This window comes from Scyliorhinus canicula, chromosome 7 (assembly GCF_902713615.1).
Source record: "Scyliorhinus canicula chromosome 7, sScyCan1.1, whole genome shotgun sequence".
NCBI classification, from domain to species: domain Eukaryota; kingdom Metazoa; phylum Chordata; class Chondrichthyes; order Carcharhiniformes; family Scyliorhinidae; genus Scyliorhinus; species Scyliorhinus canicula.
The window spans coordinates 6,930,890-6,949,199 of record NC_052152.1 but is presented as its reverse complement, the minus strand read 5'-3'; the positions used below and the strand labels follow the sequence as shown (position 1 = coordinate 6,949,199).

At 46.3% G+C, this 18,310-nt stretch overlaps 1 protein-coding gene across 18 annotated transcripts in view; it reads left to right on the top strand.

The window, feature by feature from the left end:
- Positions 1–18,310, top strand: part of robo2 (roundabout, axon guidance receptor, homolog 2 (Drosophila)) — a 1,648,725-nt gene that overhangs the window by 1,513,650 nt on the left and 116,765 nt on the right. For all 18 annotated transcript variants that reach the window (XM_038801330.1, XM_038801331.1, XM_038801324.1 and 15 more), the window contains 3 exons: positions 8,805–8,886; positions 9,544–9,712; positions 11,113–11,279. In XM_038801330.1, coding sequence (XP_038657258.1) covers positions 8,805–8,886; positions 9,544–9,712; positions 11,113–11,279 — 418 coding nt within the window. The remainder of the gene's footprint in view (positions 1–8,804; positions 8,887–9,543; positions 9,713–11,112; positions 11,280–18,310) is intronic.

Below are 18,310 nucleotides of genomic sequence, written 5' to 3'. Positions count from 1 at the left end.
ATAACTTCAATAATGTTCATCTTCTAATTATCTCTATTTTTTTGTGCAAAATTAAAGAGTGGAATTTTCTGATTTTTTGGGGGCGCTCAGTGTCAACTCTGCTGGGAAAAGCTGGTGAAGCCCATTGGCTGCACAGCAGGCTTTTACCGACAGGTTTTGACACGTGATCAAAAAGGACCCAGGGGGTGGCACGATGGCAGGGCTGGCTCTGAATTCTTGTTGTCAATCTCTTGCTCACACATCTGTGACTTTCTTATTTTCTCTCTCTAACATCCATTCCTTCCCCAGCAAATCTCAAGATCCTGGACACTTGTGAATTCTCATTTAATAAATTCCACTTCAGCCTCTGCTAAATCATTGTGTTGAAAGATTCATTCATGCTTCAACCAACATTCAAATATAAATGTTTGAAAGAAAGAAAAGTAAAACTAGTAAAAACCATGAAAGAATCTTTGTCCTGCATTCACGTACCAAGGGCTGAATGAATTGCTGCTGCAAAATCTGTTATCGTTTCTCTGGAGACATTTATCTGTAGCCAGAGAGAAGGTTTTACACAGATAGGAGGTTTTACACAGAGAGGAGGTTTTACACAGAGAGAAGGTTTTACACAGAGAGGAGGTTTTACACAGAGAGAAGGTTTGACACAGAGAGGAGGTTTGACACAGAGAGGAGGTTTTACACAGAGAGGAGGTTTTACACAGAGAGAAGGTTTGACACAGAGAGGAGGTTTTACACAGAGAGGAGGTTTTACACAGAGAGGAGGTTTTACACAGAGAGAAGGTTTTATACAGAGAGGAGGTTTTACACAGAGAGAAGGTTTGACACAGAGAGAAGGTTTTACACAGAGAGGAGGTTTTACACAGATAGGAGGTTTGACACAGAGAGAAGGTTTGACACAGAGAGAAGGTTTTACACAGAGAGAAGGTTTTACACAGAGAGGAGGTTTTACACAGAGAGAAGGTTTTACACAGAGAGAAGGTTTTACACAGAGAGGAGGTTTTACACAGAGAGAAGGTTTTACACAGAGAGGAGGTTTTACACAGAGAGAAGGTTTTACACAGAGAGGAGGTTTTACACAGAGAGAAGGTTTTACACAGAGAGGAGGTTTTACACAGAGAGGAGGTTTTACACAGAGAGAAGGTTTTATACAGAGAGGAGGTTTTACACAGAGAGAAGGTTTGACACAGAGAGGAGGTTTTACACAGAGAGAAGGTTTTACACAGAGAGGAGGTTTTACACAGAGAGGAGGTTTTACACAGAGAGAAGGTTTTACACAGAGAGGAGGTTTTACACAGAGAGGAGGTTTTACACAGAGAGGAGGTTTTACACAGAGAGGAGGTTTTACACAGAGAGAAGGTTTTCCACAGAGAGGAGGTTTTCCACAGAGAGGAGGTTTGACACAGAGAGAAGGTTTTATACAGAGAGGAGGTTTTACACAGAGAGGAGGTTTTACACAGATAGGAGGTTTGACACAGAGAGAAGGTTTGACACAGAGAGAAGGTTTGACACAGAGAGAAGGTTTGACACAGAGAGAAGGTTTAACACAGAGAGAAGGTTTTACACAGAGAGGAGGTTTTACACAGAGAGGAGGTTTTACACAGAGAGGAGGTTTTACACAGAGAGGAGGTTTTACACAGAGAGGAGGTTTTACACAGAGAGGAGGTTTGACACAGAGAGAAGGTTTAACACAGAGAGAAGGTTTTACACAGAGAGGAGGTTTTACACAGAGAGGAGGTTTTACAGAGAGAAAGTTTTACACAGAGAGGAGGTTTTACACAGAGAGGAGGTTTTACACAGAGAGGAGGTTTTACACAGAGAGAAGGTTTTACACAGAGAGGAGGTTTTACACAGAGAGGAGGTTTTACAGAGAGAAGGTTTTACACAGAGAGGAGGTTTTACACAGAGAGGAGGTTTTACACAGAGAGGAGGTTTGACACAGAGAGAAGGTTTTGCCCCATTGAATTCACACAGCTCGCAAGAGTTGGAAATTCTGCTACAGAGAGAAGTAATGATTGCAAAAAAGTAACCAGCCGCCCAAATATAACTTACTTCATTCAGTTTTATACTCCAGAACACCCTACAACTCTGACTGCAGAACCTCCACACAGCCCCACACCCCTCACCCTAACACTGATATACTCCACACCCCTCACTGTAACACTGATATACTCCACACCCCTCACTGTAATACTCTGATATATCCCACACCCCTCACTGTAATACTCTGATGTACTACACACCCCTCACCCTAACACTGATATACTCCTCACTGTAACACTCTGATATAACCCACACCCCTCACTGTAACACTGATATACCCCACACCCCTCACTATAATACTCTGATATATTCCACACCCTTCACTGTAATACTCTGATGTACTACACACCCCTCACCCTAAAACTGATATACCCCACACCCCTCACTGTAACACTGATATACCCCACACCCCTCACTGTAACACTCTGATATATCCCACACCCCTCACTGTAATGCTCTGATATATCCCACACCCCTCACTGTAACACTCTGATGTACTACACACCCCTCACCCTAACACTGATATACCCCTCACTGTAACACTCTGATATACCCCACACCTGTCACTGTAACACTCTGATATATTCCACACCTCTTATTGTAACATAAGAACTAGGAGCAGGAGTAGGCCAACTGGCCCCTGGAGCCAACTCCGCCATTCAATGAGATCATAATAATAATAATCACTTATTGCCACAAGTAGGCTTCAATGAAGTTACTGTGAAAAACCCCGAGTCGCCACACTCTGACACCTGTTCGGGGAGGCTGGTACGGGAATTGAAACCGCGTTGCTGCCTTGTTCTGCATTACATGCCAGCGATGTAGCCCAGTGTGCTAAACCAGCCCACGGCTGATCTTTTGTGGACTCAGCTCCACTTTCCGGCCTGAACACCATAACCCTTAATCCCTTTATTCTTCAAAAAACTATCTATCTTTATCTTAAAAACATTTAATGAAGGAGCCTCAGCTACTTCACTGGGCAAGGAATGCCATAGATTCACAACCCTTTGGGTGAAGAAGTTCCTCCTAAACTCAGTCCTAAATCTACTTCCCCTTATTTTGAGGCTATGCCCCCTAGTTCTGCTTTCACCCGCCAGTGGAAACAACCTGCCCGCATCGATCCTATCTATTCCCTTCATAATTGTATGTTTCTATAAGATCCCCCCGCATCCTTCTAAATTCCAATGAGTACAGTCCCAGTCTACTCAACCTCTCCTCGTAATCCAACCCCTTCAGCTCTGGGATTAACCTAATGAATCTCCTCTGCATACCCTCCAGCACCAGTATGTCCTTTCTCAGGTAAGGTGACCAAAACTGAACACAATACTCCAGGTGTGGCCTCACTAACGCCTTATACAATTGCAGCAAAACCTCCCTCGTCTTAAACTCCATCCCTCTAGCAATGAAGGACAAATTTCTATTCGCCTTCTTAATCACATGTTGCACCTGTAAACCAACGTTTTGCGACTCATGCACGAGCACACCCAGGTCTTTCTGTACAGCAGGATGTTTAATATTTTATAATTTAAATAAAAATCCTTTTTGCTGTTATTCCTACCAAAATGGATAACCTGACATTTGTCAACGTTGTATTCCATCTGCCAGACCCTAGCCCATTCACTTAACCTATCCAAATCCCTCTGCAGACTTCCGATATCCTCTGCACTTTTTGCTTGACCACTCATCTTAGTGTCGTCTGGACACATTGCACTTGGTCCCCAACTCCAAATCATCTACGTAAATTGTGAACACTCAGATATATCTGACAGTCCTCACTATAACACTCTGATATACTGCACAGTCCTCACTGTAACACTGATATACCCTTCACTGTAACACTCTGATATACCCATCACTGTTACACTCTGATATACCCCACATCTCTCACTGTAACACTCTGATATATCGACACCCCCTCAGTGTAACACGCTGACATATCTGACACCCCTCACTGTAACACTCTGATATCCCCCTCATCCATCACTGTTACACTCTGATATACCCTACATCTCTCACTAACACTCTGATATATCGACACCCCCTCAGTGTAACACGCTGACATATCTGACACCCCTCACTGTAACACTCTGATATCCCCCTCATCCATCACTGTTACACTCTGATATACCCCACATCTCTCACTAACACTCTGATATATCGACACACCCTCAGTGTAACACGCTGACATATCTGACACTCCTCACTGTAACACTCTGATATCCCCCTCATCCATCACTGTTACACTCTGATATACCCCACATCTCTCACTAACACTCTGATATATCGACACCCCCTCAGTGTAACACGCTGACATATCTGACACTCCTCACTTTAACACTCTGATATATCCCACACCTCTCACTGCAACACTCTGATATACCCTACACCCCCTCACTATAACATTCTGATATATCCCACACCCCTCACTGTAACACTCTGATATACCCTACACCTCCTCACTATAACATTCTGATATACCCTACACCCCTTCACTGTAACACTCTGATATACCCCACACATCTGATTGTAACACTCTGATATACCATCACTGTAACACTCTGACATACCCCTCACCCATCACTGTTATACTCTTATATACCAAACCCCTCACTGTTACACTGATATACCCCACACCCCTTACTGCCGTACTCTGATATACTTCACAACTCTTAATGTAACACTCTGATATATGCCACATCCCACACCATAATACTGATATACTCCACATCCCTCACGGTAGTACTCTGATTTACCCCACACCCCTCACTGTAATACTGTGATATACCCCAAACCTCTCAATGTACCAACTCTGATATATCTCACATTCCTCACTGTAACACTCTGATATATCTCACACTCCTCACTGTAACACTCTGATATATCTGACACCCCTCAACGTAACTCTCTGATATACCCCACACCCCTCACTGTGATACTCTGTATTACCCCACACCCCTCTCTCCATCATTCTGATATACCCCACACTCCTCACTATAACACTCGGATATATCCCACACCCCTCCCTCTATCTCTCTGATACACCCCCACCCCTCACCCAGTAATACTGGGATTGAGGACATTGGAAGAAGGTGGGTAGGTGGAATTGAGGGACATGGGGAAAAGGTGGGTAGGTGAATTAAGGGGATATGGGGAGAAGGTGGGTAGGTGAATTAAGGGGATATGGGGAGAAGGTGGGTAGGTGGGATTGAGGGATATGGGGGAAAGGCGGGTAGATGGGATTGAGGGATACGAGGAGAAGGTGGGCTGGTGAAGTTTAGGGATGGGGGAGAAGTTAGGTGTATCTCCGAAAAAGTTCTTGGTTGACTCTTTCCTGTCATTGAGAATTATTTTCTACCGGCCAATGCCAGTTTCTTCCAGCCAGTAAGTGAGCTCATTCTCTCAGCCCCGATCAGAATAGCAGCCCGTGATCTCTTCAGTTTGAACTCAGTGAGTCATCAATTATCAGGAAAAGGAAGAACTGTCAAACCAACAGCTGATGTAAAAGACGGAGAAAAAACGATGAGAAACATGTTGTGGTCGACAAATCATGAGAAAGAAAGTCTGTCCTCGGGTCTTGGAATGTTGGCCAATATATATTAATTATAAATAGCCTTCGGCCAAAATAGAATTTATTGAAAAATTAATGTCAGCATTGTTTTAGGTAAACAATTTAGTCTTTCTTGTCATGTTGCAAGGCATGCATAGGTCATAGGGGTTAATGCATTTCTGCTGTTGGAGTTGGATTAAACTCATCGCTTTAATGTCCTGTTCTACCCGGGTCAGCCCCAGAGAGCAACAATTAAAACCAGCAGCTAGCTAAACTCAAAACAAAACTTTTGCTGGGTTGATGGACTGGCTCCTCAGAGAGAGGCAGGGTTACAGGACGGTTGTCTGCACTCCCTTCTGAGCAGTGTAGAAATGCTAGAGCTCAGAAGGAGGGTAACTCAGCCCATCCCTGCTTTGCTGGCAATTTGAGAGGGAAATCCACTTTACTCCTCTTAAACTTGCTGAATCATCCTCCTTCGAGCATTTATCCTTCTCTCTTTTTGAAAGTTCCTCTCGAGTCAACTTCCACCGCCTTTTCAGGCAGCGTGTCCCAGATCACAACAGCTCGCTGCAGGAGGAGCTGGAGCTCCCGAACAGCACTGTGGGTGCACCTCCAGCGCAGGGACAGGAGCAGTTTCAGAAAGTGGTTCGCCACCACCTTCACATGGGGTAGCAAGGAATAAATACTGTGCTTCCACATCCCATAGGAAGAGGAGGTGGCCATTCATCCCCTCGAGCCTGTTCCACCATTCATTCAGATGATGGCCGATCTGTAACCTAACTCCATAGAGGGCGGCACGAATGCACAGTAATTAGCAGTGCTCCATCACAACGCCAGGGACCTGGGTTCAACACCGGCCTTGGGCGACAGTCTGTGTGGACTTTGCACGTTCTCCCCATGTCTGCGTTGGTTTCCTCCGGGTGCTCTAGTTTTCTTCCGGGGTCCAAATATGTACAGGTTAGGTGGATTGGCCATTCTAAATTGCAGGATGTGGGGGGGTGAGGGGGGGCTGGTTTAGCTCAGTGGGCTACACAGCTGGTTTGTGATGCAGAACAAGGCGCGGGTTCAATTCCCGTACCAGCTGAGAATTCTGAATTCTCCCTCTGTGTACCCGAACATGCGCCGGAATGTGGCGACTCAGGGCTTTTCACAGTAACTTCATTGCAGTGTTAATGTAAGCCTACTTGTGACAATAAAAATAATATTATTATTATTATTATTATTGTCTGAAGGTTAGATGAAGTTGCGGGGATAGGGCGAGGGAGTGGACCTAGGTGGGGGTGTTCATTTGGCGAGTGGGTGCAGACTCGATCGGCCGAATGGCCTCCTTCTGCACTGTAATGATTCTATGGATACTTTACCTGCCTTTGCCTAGTATCGCTTACATAGAACATTGAACATAGAACAGTACAGCACAGAACAGGCCCTTTGGCCCTCGATGTTGTGCCGAGCATTGTGCAAAACCAAGATCAAGCTATCCCACTCCCTGTCATTCTGGTGTGCTCCATGTGCCTATCCGATAACTGCTTGAAGGTTCCTAAAGTGTCTGACTCCACTATCACAGCAGGCAATCCATTCCACACCCTAACCACTCTCTGAGTAAAGAACCTACCTCGGACATCCCTCCTATATCTCCCACCCTGAATCTTATAGTTATGCCCCCTTGTAACAGCTACATCCACCCGAGGAAATAGTCTCTGAATGCCCACTCTATCTATCCCCCTCATCATCTGATAAACCTCTATTAAGTCGCCTCTCATCCTCCTCCGCTCCAAAGAGAAAAGCCCTAGCTCCCTCAACCTTTCCTCATAAGACCTATCCTGCAAACCAGGAAGCATCCTGGTAAATCTTCTTTGCACCCTTTCCAATGCTTCCACATCCTTCCTATAGTGAGGTGACCAGAACTGCACACAATACTCCAAATGTGGTCTCACCAGGGTCATGTATTGTTGCAGCATAACCCCGCGGCTCTTAAACTCAAGCCCCCTGTTAATAAATGCTAACACACTATAGGCCTTCTTCACGGCTCTATCCACTTGAGTGGCAACCTTCAGAGATCTGTGGACATTTACCCCAAGATCTCTGTGTTCCTCCACATTCCTCAGAACCCTGCCGTTGACCCTGTAATCCGCATTCCAATGTTTTAGAACATAGAACAGTACAGCACAGAACAGGCCCTTCGGCCCTCGATGTTGTGCCGAACAATGATCACCCTACTTAAACCCACGTAACCCGTATACCCGTAACCCAACAATCCCCCCATTAACCTTACACTACGGGCAATTTAGCATGGCCAATCCACCTAACCCGCACATCTTTGGACTGTGGGAGGAAACCGGAGCACCCGGAGGAAACCCACGCACACAGGGGGAGGACATGCAGACTCCACACAGACAGTGACCCAAGCCGAGAATCGAACCTGGGACCCTGGAGCTGTGAAGCATTTATGCTAACCACCATGCTACCGTGAGGCCCCTCTACCAAAATGAATCGCCTCGCACTTATCAGGGTTAAACTCCATCTGCCATTTTTCAGCCCAGCTCTGCATCCTAATATCTTTGGATAACAAAAATCGATCAATCTCTAACTTTAAGTTAATAATGAATATTGCATTCATTGCCATTTGCGGAAGACAGTTCCAAAGCATTTATCACACTTTTGCGTGCATGAGCTTTTTCTAAATTCATTTGCGAAAGGTCTGGCTCTAATTTTTAGACTGTGCGCCCACCCCCTGGTCCTCGACTCCCCAAACCAGCAGAAATCATTTCTCTCTCTCCCTGCCTTATCTTTTCCCCTTAATGTCTTGCAATCTTCAATCAAATCATCCTTTAACCTTCTACCTTCTGAGGAATTCAAGCCTGGTGCGTTTAACCTCTCTTTGTAATTTAACCCTGACACTGCACTTTCTCCAAGGTCAGCGTATTCTCCCGAAGGTAAACTGTTCCCAATACTTTAGATACGTTCTAACCCAGGCCCAGGACTTTAGAGCTGATTTTTTACCCCCTTGTTTTGCTGCCCTCCAGATATAAAGGCCAGCATTTATTAGCCTTTCTGATTATTTTCTATTCTGGTTTATATTTTAATAATCTGTGTCTATGGGCCCCAAAGATTCTTTGAACCATCGCTGTTTCTTGCTTTTCACTGTTTAGAAAGTCTACAGACCTCCTGAGAATGAATGAACAATAAGGTTTAGCCCCTTTTCTTGTCCCAATTCTAGGCCACTGACTCTGGAATCTACACATGTGTTGCTACAAGCTCAAGCGGAGAAACGTCTTGGAGCGCGTTTTTGGAAGTGCGAGGTATTTCTTCAGTCTTGGCTCTTATTGTTCGAAATATGTGTGTTGCTCAATGCTTTCCCTTCCACCCCCTTCGTCAAGAGGAGAAACACTGATGCTTGAAAGGTGAGGAATTAAGGTGAGGTAAATCAAACCAATAGGCATCATCTTTGGTTTCGAAAGCCTGGGAGGAAAACCGAAAGGAGAGAATCTGGGGTTTGGGCAGAAATGTCACATACGTTGGGTGGCCAGTCAGTGGATGATGTGGAGATGCCGGCGTTGGACTGGGGTGAGCACAGTAAGAAGTCTTACAACACCAGGTTAAAGTCCAACAGGTTTGTTTCAAATCACTAGCTTTCGGAGCACTGCTCCTTCCTCAGGTGAATGAAGAGGTAGGTTCCAGAAACATATTTCTAGAGATAGTTTCTGGAACCCACCTCATCATTCACCTGAGGAAGGAGCTGCTCTCCGAAAGCTAGTGATTTGAAACAAACCTGTTGGACTTTAACCTGGTGTTGTGAGACTTACTGTGCTCACCCCAGTCCAACGCCGGCATCTCCACATCATGGCTGTCGAATGGACAGCGGTTGAGCATCAGGGGAGGAGCTAATGGTTGACGGACATTCAGGGGGATCAGAATCGGTGCTGTCCCTGAAAGGACTTTATTTTTTTTTTTTGCAGAGTCAGGTGCAGCAACGGTCAATGTCAAGGTGGACATGGAGGCTCTGCCGGGATCTCCTTCCAAACCTCAAGTTGCTGACGTCACGAGGAATACCGTCACGCTCACCTGGTTGGCAGGGAAACATATTGGGTCTTCACCAGTCACATCGTACGTCATTGAGGCCTTCAGGTATGTGAAGTGTGGGAATCGAGATCCAGAGAGGACAAGCAGCGAACCCAGGAGTCGGCCCCTTGACAACATTCAGCGGCTCCGGGAGCTCCATTTAAATGTCGTGGGAGGGAGTTTATATTCAAGGGGTTGCTGGACCAGGAACAGCCTTGTATTCACATCTCCTAGCACTGCCGTTTGGTCATGTTCCAGTTAACTGGGCACAACATCTGGACATAGCCAAGGAAAGTGAAGCTCAGAAAATCCACTGTGTTCGTGGCCCCAAAGCTGTATAACCTTAACACTGGACCCATGGCATTCACCCCCCCCCCCCCCCCCCCCCCCCCCCAAACTGGCAAGGCCTCGACTCCAATGGGCTCAGTTGCCAAGGCAACAGGAGACACTGGGTCCTCGGGTAAAATATATTTTGTGTTCAGGAATTAGTGTTCCCGAGCTCATTATGCGTCGACTAATTGTGTTAACAGATTAAGTGTGAGGTAATTGTATTAACAGATTAAGCCATGTGTTTGCTTTTTGTTCCTGCTCTCCGCCTGTTTCTAAATTGCTTCAGAAAAATGACGGACTTCCGTGGCGTTGAGAGATTGCAGAAATTGGGGTTGCTCTCCCTCGAGCAGGGAAGGTTAAAGGGACGATTTGGTCGTGGTGTTCAAAATAACGAGGGACTGTGATAAAGTAAAAAGGGGGAGCCTCTAGTTTGCACTGTCAGGTCGTGAGAGAACGCAAAATAAATGTCATTGGCAAATTCACCATTAAAACATGGGAACAGGCGGAGGCAATTTAGACCAGCATTTATTGCCCACCCGTAATTGCCCCTGGAGAAGGTGGTGGTGAGCTGCCTTTTTGAACCGTGCAGTCCATGTGGTGTAAGTGCACCCTCAGTGCTGTTAGGGAAGGAGCTCCAGTATTTTGACCCAGTATCAGTGAAGGAACAGCAAGATATTAGTTACAAGCCAGGATGGTGAGTGACTCCCTGACTATTAATACCCTTTTGCCTGATACAAAAGTCTATCAATCTGTCTTGAAATTTTCAAATGACCCCCAGCCTCAATGAACCTTTGCTTGAGACAGTTCTAGATTTCCACTCACCTTTGTGTGAAGGACATCACCCCGACCAGCCGAGCTCTGAATTTACGCTGAAGCCTCTGTGTTCTGGTCTCCCCACATTTTAAATCCCAAAGTTATCCTAAGTACCACTTTTAGATTGCTCCTTAATCACAGGGACGAGACGTTGTTTTGCACAGTGAGCTGTTCTGACCTGGAAACACATGCAAGGATAACTTTCAAAAAGTGGGTGAAGGCAAACCTGCCAATATGGGGATGAAGGGAGAGGGGTGGGGAAGGAGTTGGGTGATAGAACCCCAAAGCAACAGTGAAGTATTATCTCTGTTTTTCTCCTTCAGCCAATCTGTAAGTAACAGCTGGCAAACAGTGGCTGACCACGTGAAGGACACTTTGTACACTGTCCGGGGATTGAGACCAAACACTATCTACCTCTTCATGGTGCGTGCCGTCAACGCACAAGGCGTCAGTGACCCCAGCCAGATGAGTGACCCTGTCCGGACTCAAGGTAAGAACTTCATTATCTTGGAGTGTGGTGAACGCACTTTCACATTCGACGATACAGTCTTCGGCATGTTCCGTTTTCTACTGCTAGTCTGTATTATATTAGTGCCAACCATGACTGCGGCAACCATTGGCGGGGGTAACGGCCAGACCTGCCATCGCCAGGGTCGGTGCAAAAGAAAAATTGGGCTAATTCCCTTCACCTCATTGCTGTCTATCACCCTCTCGCTGGAGAGGGAATCAGTAAAAGGTCGCAACGGAGTAGGCCGCTAATCAAAATGGATATTTACAAAGCCTAATGGGATGTCGGCCTTTATTCCCAGAGGGATGGACTACATTGGGATGAATATTATCTTACAGCAGTCCGGAGCTCTGGATAAACCACACCGGAGTGACTACAATGAGCACTGGGCCCCACACCTCAAGAAGGATTGGTATTCGAATGATTGCAATGTAAATTCACCTGAATGATCTTGGGGCTAAAACTCTATTAGAGTAGAGACCGCAAGAAACCTGTATCCCATCAATATTGGAAGCTTGATTGGGATAGTAAAGCTGTTTTAAAGATTTGGTAGACTAGATCGAGATAAACTATTTTCTCTGGTGGGGTGGGACTGGAGGGAGTCCAGAACGAGAGGAAAATAACCTTAAAATTAGTGCCAGTGGTGATGCCAGGAAGCATGTCTTCAAACAAAGGGGTATCAGAAATCTGGAACGCGCTCCCCTAAAGAGTTGTCGAGGCAGCAGGTGAATTGAAAGGAAGAATGATAGAAGTTTGTTCAGCAAGAGTTTTAAGTGTTTCAAAACCAAGGTAGGTAGGTGGAGTTAAAATGCAGATCAGCCATGAAGCAACTGAATGGCAGCACAGGCTCGAGGGGCTGAATGGCCTTCACCTGTTCTAATGATGGACTAGGTGGAAAACTGACGTATGAAGATGAGCTACCTAGCGAGCAGGGTTGGGTGCAGGTAATGTCTCCGGAATCTCAGCATCCTCCGAACGTGACCAGGGCAAGAATAAAAAAACGTTTGTCATCACAACACGTCACTATGAGAAGATTTCAGATTGAAGTTGACAAGAGGGCAAGAAGAAGGGAGATAGATTAATTCAGGAGGAACTGTTTCCACTGGCTGGAGGGTCTATAATCAGGTCACACAGATGTAAGACAATTTAAAAATGAATCAAGAGGGATGATGAAGTGCGGGGGAGGGGGGGGGGGGGGGGGGAGGGCGTGGAGGATAATGCTCGAGAGGCTAGAATTAGAGGAGTGCAGAGATCCCGGAGGGTACTGGGGCTGGAGGAGATATGAAGGGATGAAACCATGGGGAGACTTGGAAGCAAGGCTGAAATTGTTTAAGGTTGTCTGATGGGAACAAATCTAGGTCAGCAGTCACAGGGGCGACAGGGGAACGAGACTTGCCGTGTGGTTTAGACACAGGAAGAACTTCGGATGGCATTAATTTCACGGAGGGTGGGATGTGGGAGGCAAGCCACAGGAGTGTGTTGGAATAGTCCCAAACAAAGGTAACAAAGGGATAGCTGAGGGTTTCAGCAGCTGAACTGAGATGGGGGCAAAGTCGGGCGGTGTTCGGGAGGTGGAAACAAGTCTTTGCGCTGGCACAAATATGAGGCCGGAAGCTCATCTCTGGATCAAATGTGACTCTCATGGTTTGAACAGACTGGCTTAGACTCAGACTGTTGCCAGGGAGGGCCAGGTTCGGTCGCTGGAGAACGGAGTTTGGAGGGGGGGGGGGACAGAAAATAACGGCTTTCGTTTTCCTAATATTTAATTGGAGAAAAGATCTGCTCATTCAGAACTGGATGTCAGATAAACCAGTTTGATAAGTTAGCGACAGCGGAGTTAAGAACAGGGGGAAAAGTGGGACTAACTGGGTAATTCTTTCAAAGAGCTGGACCAGGTGCCAAGGGCTGAATGGCCTCCTTCTGTGCTGTGAGGTTCTCTGAAATTCCACGAGAGTGTCTTGACTCCAATTAGCTTCTCATTACCACATTCTCCTCCACAAATCAGGCTATACCCCAAATGACAGGCCTCCGAGGAGCTGGCATTTACACAGCAGCTTAAGAGAGTTGTAGCCAGAATGGTAGACGTGCTGCCGAATCAGAGTGGGGCGCCTGTGTCGCGTGGCGTGATTAGAGTGGAGCTGTCTGCAAACAGACCGTGGCTCACTCTGAATCGAAATTAAAAGCAAGATGTTCTCAAATGCTTCCCTTCTAATTACCCGAGTTCAGATTAGACTCTGACTCCTCTTTAACCAGCTGTGCGTTTGTTTTTACACCTCGAAGTGCCCGTCTCTCTCTCCACTGCTTCACTCCTCCTTCACATTGCTGCTCAGAGAGAGAGAGGGAGCTGTGCCCCGGCTGTTTAACTGTTGAGGGCAGCATCCAACCCCATTCTCATACACTGGAAAGTCGAGGTGTGCGAGGGGTGGGGTCTTTCTTTAGACTGTTTGAACCTCAGGACATCACTGCCCTGGAACTTCGAAGAAAGAAAGACTTGCACTTACATTCCACTTTACATGAGCTAAAGACTTTAGGAGGAAGAGCAGGTGACTTCAACCTGTTACCCTAACCAGTATTTATCCCTCAACAACGTCACTAAAACTGAGATTCTGCCCATTGATCACAGAGCTGTTGGAGGGACCTCACTGTGCACAATGTATCCTTCACTACAATCGTGCATAATTGGTGCAAAGTGCTTCGGAACACCCTGAGATTGTGAAAGGCGTGACATGACTGAAGGTTGTCCCTTCTCCAGCTAAATCCCCGGCCACCGCAAAGCTTATTTTTGTTGGCACCTTGGGAAGGTCAGCATTCAACTGAGCGGTGAGGCCTTCTGTGGTCAAATAGCCTTCTGAGCGCACATGGTCACTCTGGTGGAGTGCGAGATGAGGGTGGTGGGGGGGGGGGGGGTAGCAGAGGAGAGAAATGATTCCGTTTGCAGCAAAGTCAGCTGCAGAGAGAGAGAGAGACAGAAAGCCTGACAGAGAGCGATGGAAAGGAGAGCATTAGAGAGCAAATACAGGGGATGCAGCAGATAAACACACGCTGGAATGAAAGCAGAAAAGCGTCCGCGATAGATAGACAGATAGACAAAGGGATGTAGCTGCAGCCAGAAGAAGAGAGGGTGGCAGAGGGAGAGAACACCAAAACAAAGATGGACTTTGTCAGGGAGACATCTGCAGTGAAAATGAACAGCAGAGGGATAGAGTGCCAAGGGCAACGAGCGAGAGACAGAGAAAAAGAGCAAGGGATAGGGAACAAATCATCATGAGAAACAGTGACAAAGGAAATGAGAGCACCAGGGAACCAGACAAATGTAAAAAGAGACATAAAGAGAGTGAGAGAGCAAAGGGTAGGTTCCGAGATAGTCAGTGAGAGAGATAGAGAGACAAATAAACAAAACAGCAGGACAGAGAAATAATGCAAGGCAGACGCTGTTCATTTATGAGTAATTAATTAAAACACTTGATTCCAATTACATTCATTTGCATAATTAAATGAGGCTTGATCCGAGTCCTTCTATCCAGCACCCTGCGGTTGTCAGAAACATCACGGTCTGAAAATTTGCTCGTGGTTGCTGTTTTGCCATGAATTATAGCAGAGGAAAAGAGTCATTATTTAATCTGGCAGCAGGCTGCTTTTCTCTTGCAAGCAATGGAAACCAAAATAAACCAGCATCTCCCCGATGGACTGGGATGTGAAATTTGTGCTTCACCGGATCACAGTACGGTTACAGCACAGACGGTGGCCATTCAGCCCCTCCTGTCCATGCCAGCTCTCTTCAAGAATATCTCAGCTGCTGCCATCCCTCACCCTTTCCCCATCGCCCTGCTGATATATTCTCTTTGAAAACCCGCTCCCGCACCATGAGGCAGTGGATTCCGGATCCTAACCACATCCTTTGTTCAAATGTTTTTATATCCCATTGCCGTCTCCGCTTCCCAACCCTTCCGCCAGTGCGAACGGTTTCTTGCTCACCGCTCTGTCCAGATCGCTCGTGGTTAGGAACACCTCTCCCCTCGACCTTCTCTTCTCCGAGGGGAATAATACCGGCTTCTCCAGTCCATCCACGTGACTGGCCACTCCTCATTCGCGGAACCATTCTCATCGATCCTCGCCAATATACTCACCTCCCATCCGCTGACTCTGTCGACACCTGCCGCTACCTCGGGAGAGCGGGCAGCATAATCAAAGACCCCTCCCATCCTGGTTATTCTCTCTTCCAATCTCTTCCATCGGGCAAGAGATTCAAAAGTCTGAGAACACGCACAAACAGATTCAAAAAGATGTGCGGGTTAGGTGGATTGGCCATGATAAATTGCCCTTAGTGTCCAAAATTGCCCTTAGTGTTGGGTGGGGTTACTGGGTTATGGGGATGGGGTGGAGGTGTTGACCTTGGGTAGGGTGCTCTTTCCAAGAGCCGGTGCAGACTCGATGGGCTGAATGGCCTCCTTCTGCACTGTAAATTCTATGTAAATGTAAATATGTAAAAAACAGCTTCCTCCCCACTGTTACCAGACTCCTAAATGACCCTCTTACGCCCTGACCTGATCTCTTCACACATCTTCTACTGAGTAGTGCTACACTCCATATGCTCTGTGTCTATGCATTTACATTTTGTACTTATGTATGTCCAACAGTAGGGCAGCACGGTGGCCTAGTGGTTAGCACTGCTGCCTCACGGCGCCTAGGTCCCAGGTTCGATTCAGGCCCTGGGTCACTGTCCGTGTGGAGTTTGCACATTCTCCCCGTGTCTGCGTGGGTTTCGCCCCCACAACACAAAGATGTGCAGGGTAGGTGGATTGGCCACGCTAAATTGCCCCTTAATTGGAAAAAATAATTGGGTAATCTAAATTTAAAAATAATGTATGTCCAATAGTTGATTAATTTGAATTAAATTAAAAGTTTACCAGTATATCCACTCCACCTAAGTCATTGTTCTGCAATGTTGAATTTTGATTTATCTTCGCTGTGTTCTCAGTTTGCTGCTGTTCCTTAAACCGCCCCCCCTCTCCCCCAGTCCTCATTCCTTCCTCAGAACTGGCTCTTCCTTCCTGTTACTTGTCCATCTGTCGTTTCCCCCCCCCAAAAAAACTTGAAAACCAGGTCACAAAGGAGATGGTTTGTACAGGTAACGATATCCAAAAAGGAGACACCTCTCCTTTAACTCTGACACACGTGCTGTTGCACATTAACACACTCTACACACCAATCATCCTTAACTTGTGTTGCTGACCAAATAAAGAGCAGGTGCGATCCCACACAAACCGGGGCAAGTTAGAATAGAAGCAGGAGGAGGCCATTCGGCCCTTCGAGCCTGCTCCGCCATTCATTATGATCATGGCTGATCAAGGGGCTGGTTTAGCTCCCCATGCTAAATCGCTGGCTTTTAAAACAGACCAAGCAGGCCAGCAGCACGGTTCGATTCCCATACCGGCCTCCCCGGACAGGCGCCGGAATGTGGCGACTAGGGGCTTTTCACAGTAACTTCATTGAAGCCTACTCGTGACAATAAGCGATTTTCATTTTCATTTCATTAAGTTCAATACCCTGATCCCACCTCCCTCCCCCCCATCCCTTGATCCCTTTAGCCCCAAGAGCTGTATCTAATTCCTTCGTGAAATTACACAACGTTTGGCCTCAACTGCTTTCTGTGGTAGCGAATTCCACAGATTCCCCACTCTCTGGTTGTTAATGGTTGTGGTTGTTAATATGTTGGGTTGTTCATTGAGGAGGGGCGAAGGTTGATGATTGTTGTTATTACTGTTATAGTTGGTATTTTAGTATGGTTTGATGTTGTTGTATAAACTCAAAATTTTTTAAATAAAAATTATTTAAAAAATAATGGACTGCAGGAATTTCCCCATTTTCGATGTTAGGCTCACTGGTCTATAATTCCCTGGTTTCTCTCCATATCCCTTTTTGAATAGCGGGATTACATATGCTATCTTCCAATCTTTAGGAACCATTCCAGAGTCCAAAGAATTTTGGAAAACAACCACCGATGCCAATGCTTATGTAGTTACATTGTATATCTTGTGTTGCCCTATTATGTATTCTCATGTATTTTCTTGAATTTTGTTTAATTCCCTTTTCCTCCCATGTACTGAATGATCTGTTGAGCTGCTCACAGAAAAATACTTTTCACTGTACCTCGGTACACGTGACAATAAACAAATCCAATCCAATCCAATCCAATGGATCTACTATTTCAAGGGACACTCCATTCTGTACTCTGGGATGAAGATTATCAAGCCCTGCAGATTTACCCGCCTTCAATCACATTCATTTCCCTGAAACCATTTCTTCACTGATACTAATTTCCTTCACCTTCACTGAAAGTTATGTTTTTGAGAAATTCTGGTACATTATTCATGTCTTCCTTTGTGAATCAGTGTCACTCATTATTTTGTTCAGTAGCCCATGTGAAGTGTTCCCCATCAGGCCCATGGGACAGGACACGACAAAGACCCAAAGGAATAAGAGTGACGATCAGTAGGTCAGAGTTAGCTGCTGCCAAGCTCGGGTTTCAGAACATTCCAGTCAGAAGGGAAGATTGCAGTTTTCCCCAGGTTTGAGGGAGCATTCGGCAGCGTGGGCGACATAATAATCGTCATAATCTTTATTGTCACAAGTAGGCCTACATTAACACTTTCAGACACCAACAACAGTAAAATCATCGAATCTCTACAGTGCAGAAAGAGGCCATTCGAGGCTGCACCGACCCTCTGAAAGAGTACCCTATCTCGGCCCACTCCCCCACAATGTCACCTAACCGTTGGACACTAAGGGGCAACTGATCATGGCCAGTCCACCTAACCTGCTCACCGTTGGACTGTGGGTGGAAAGCGGAGCACCCGGAGGAAACCAACGCAGACATGGGGAGAACGTGGAAACTCAACACACCAGTGACCCAAGGTCAGAATTGAACTCGGGTCCCTGGAGCTGTGAGGCAGCGGTGCTAACCACTGTGCCACTCATAGCTAAAGTCTGCATGAACGCTTACAGTCTGTGTC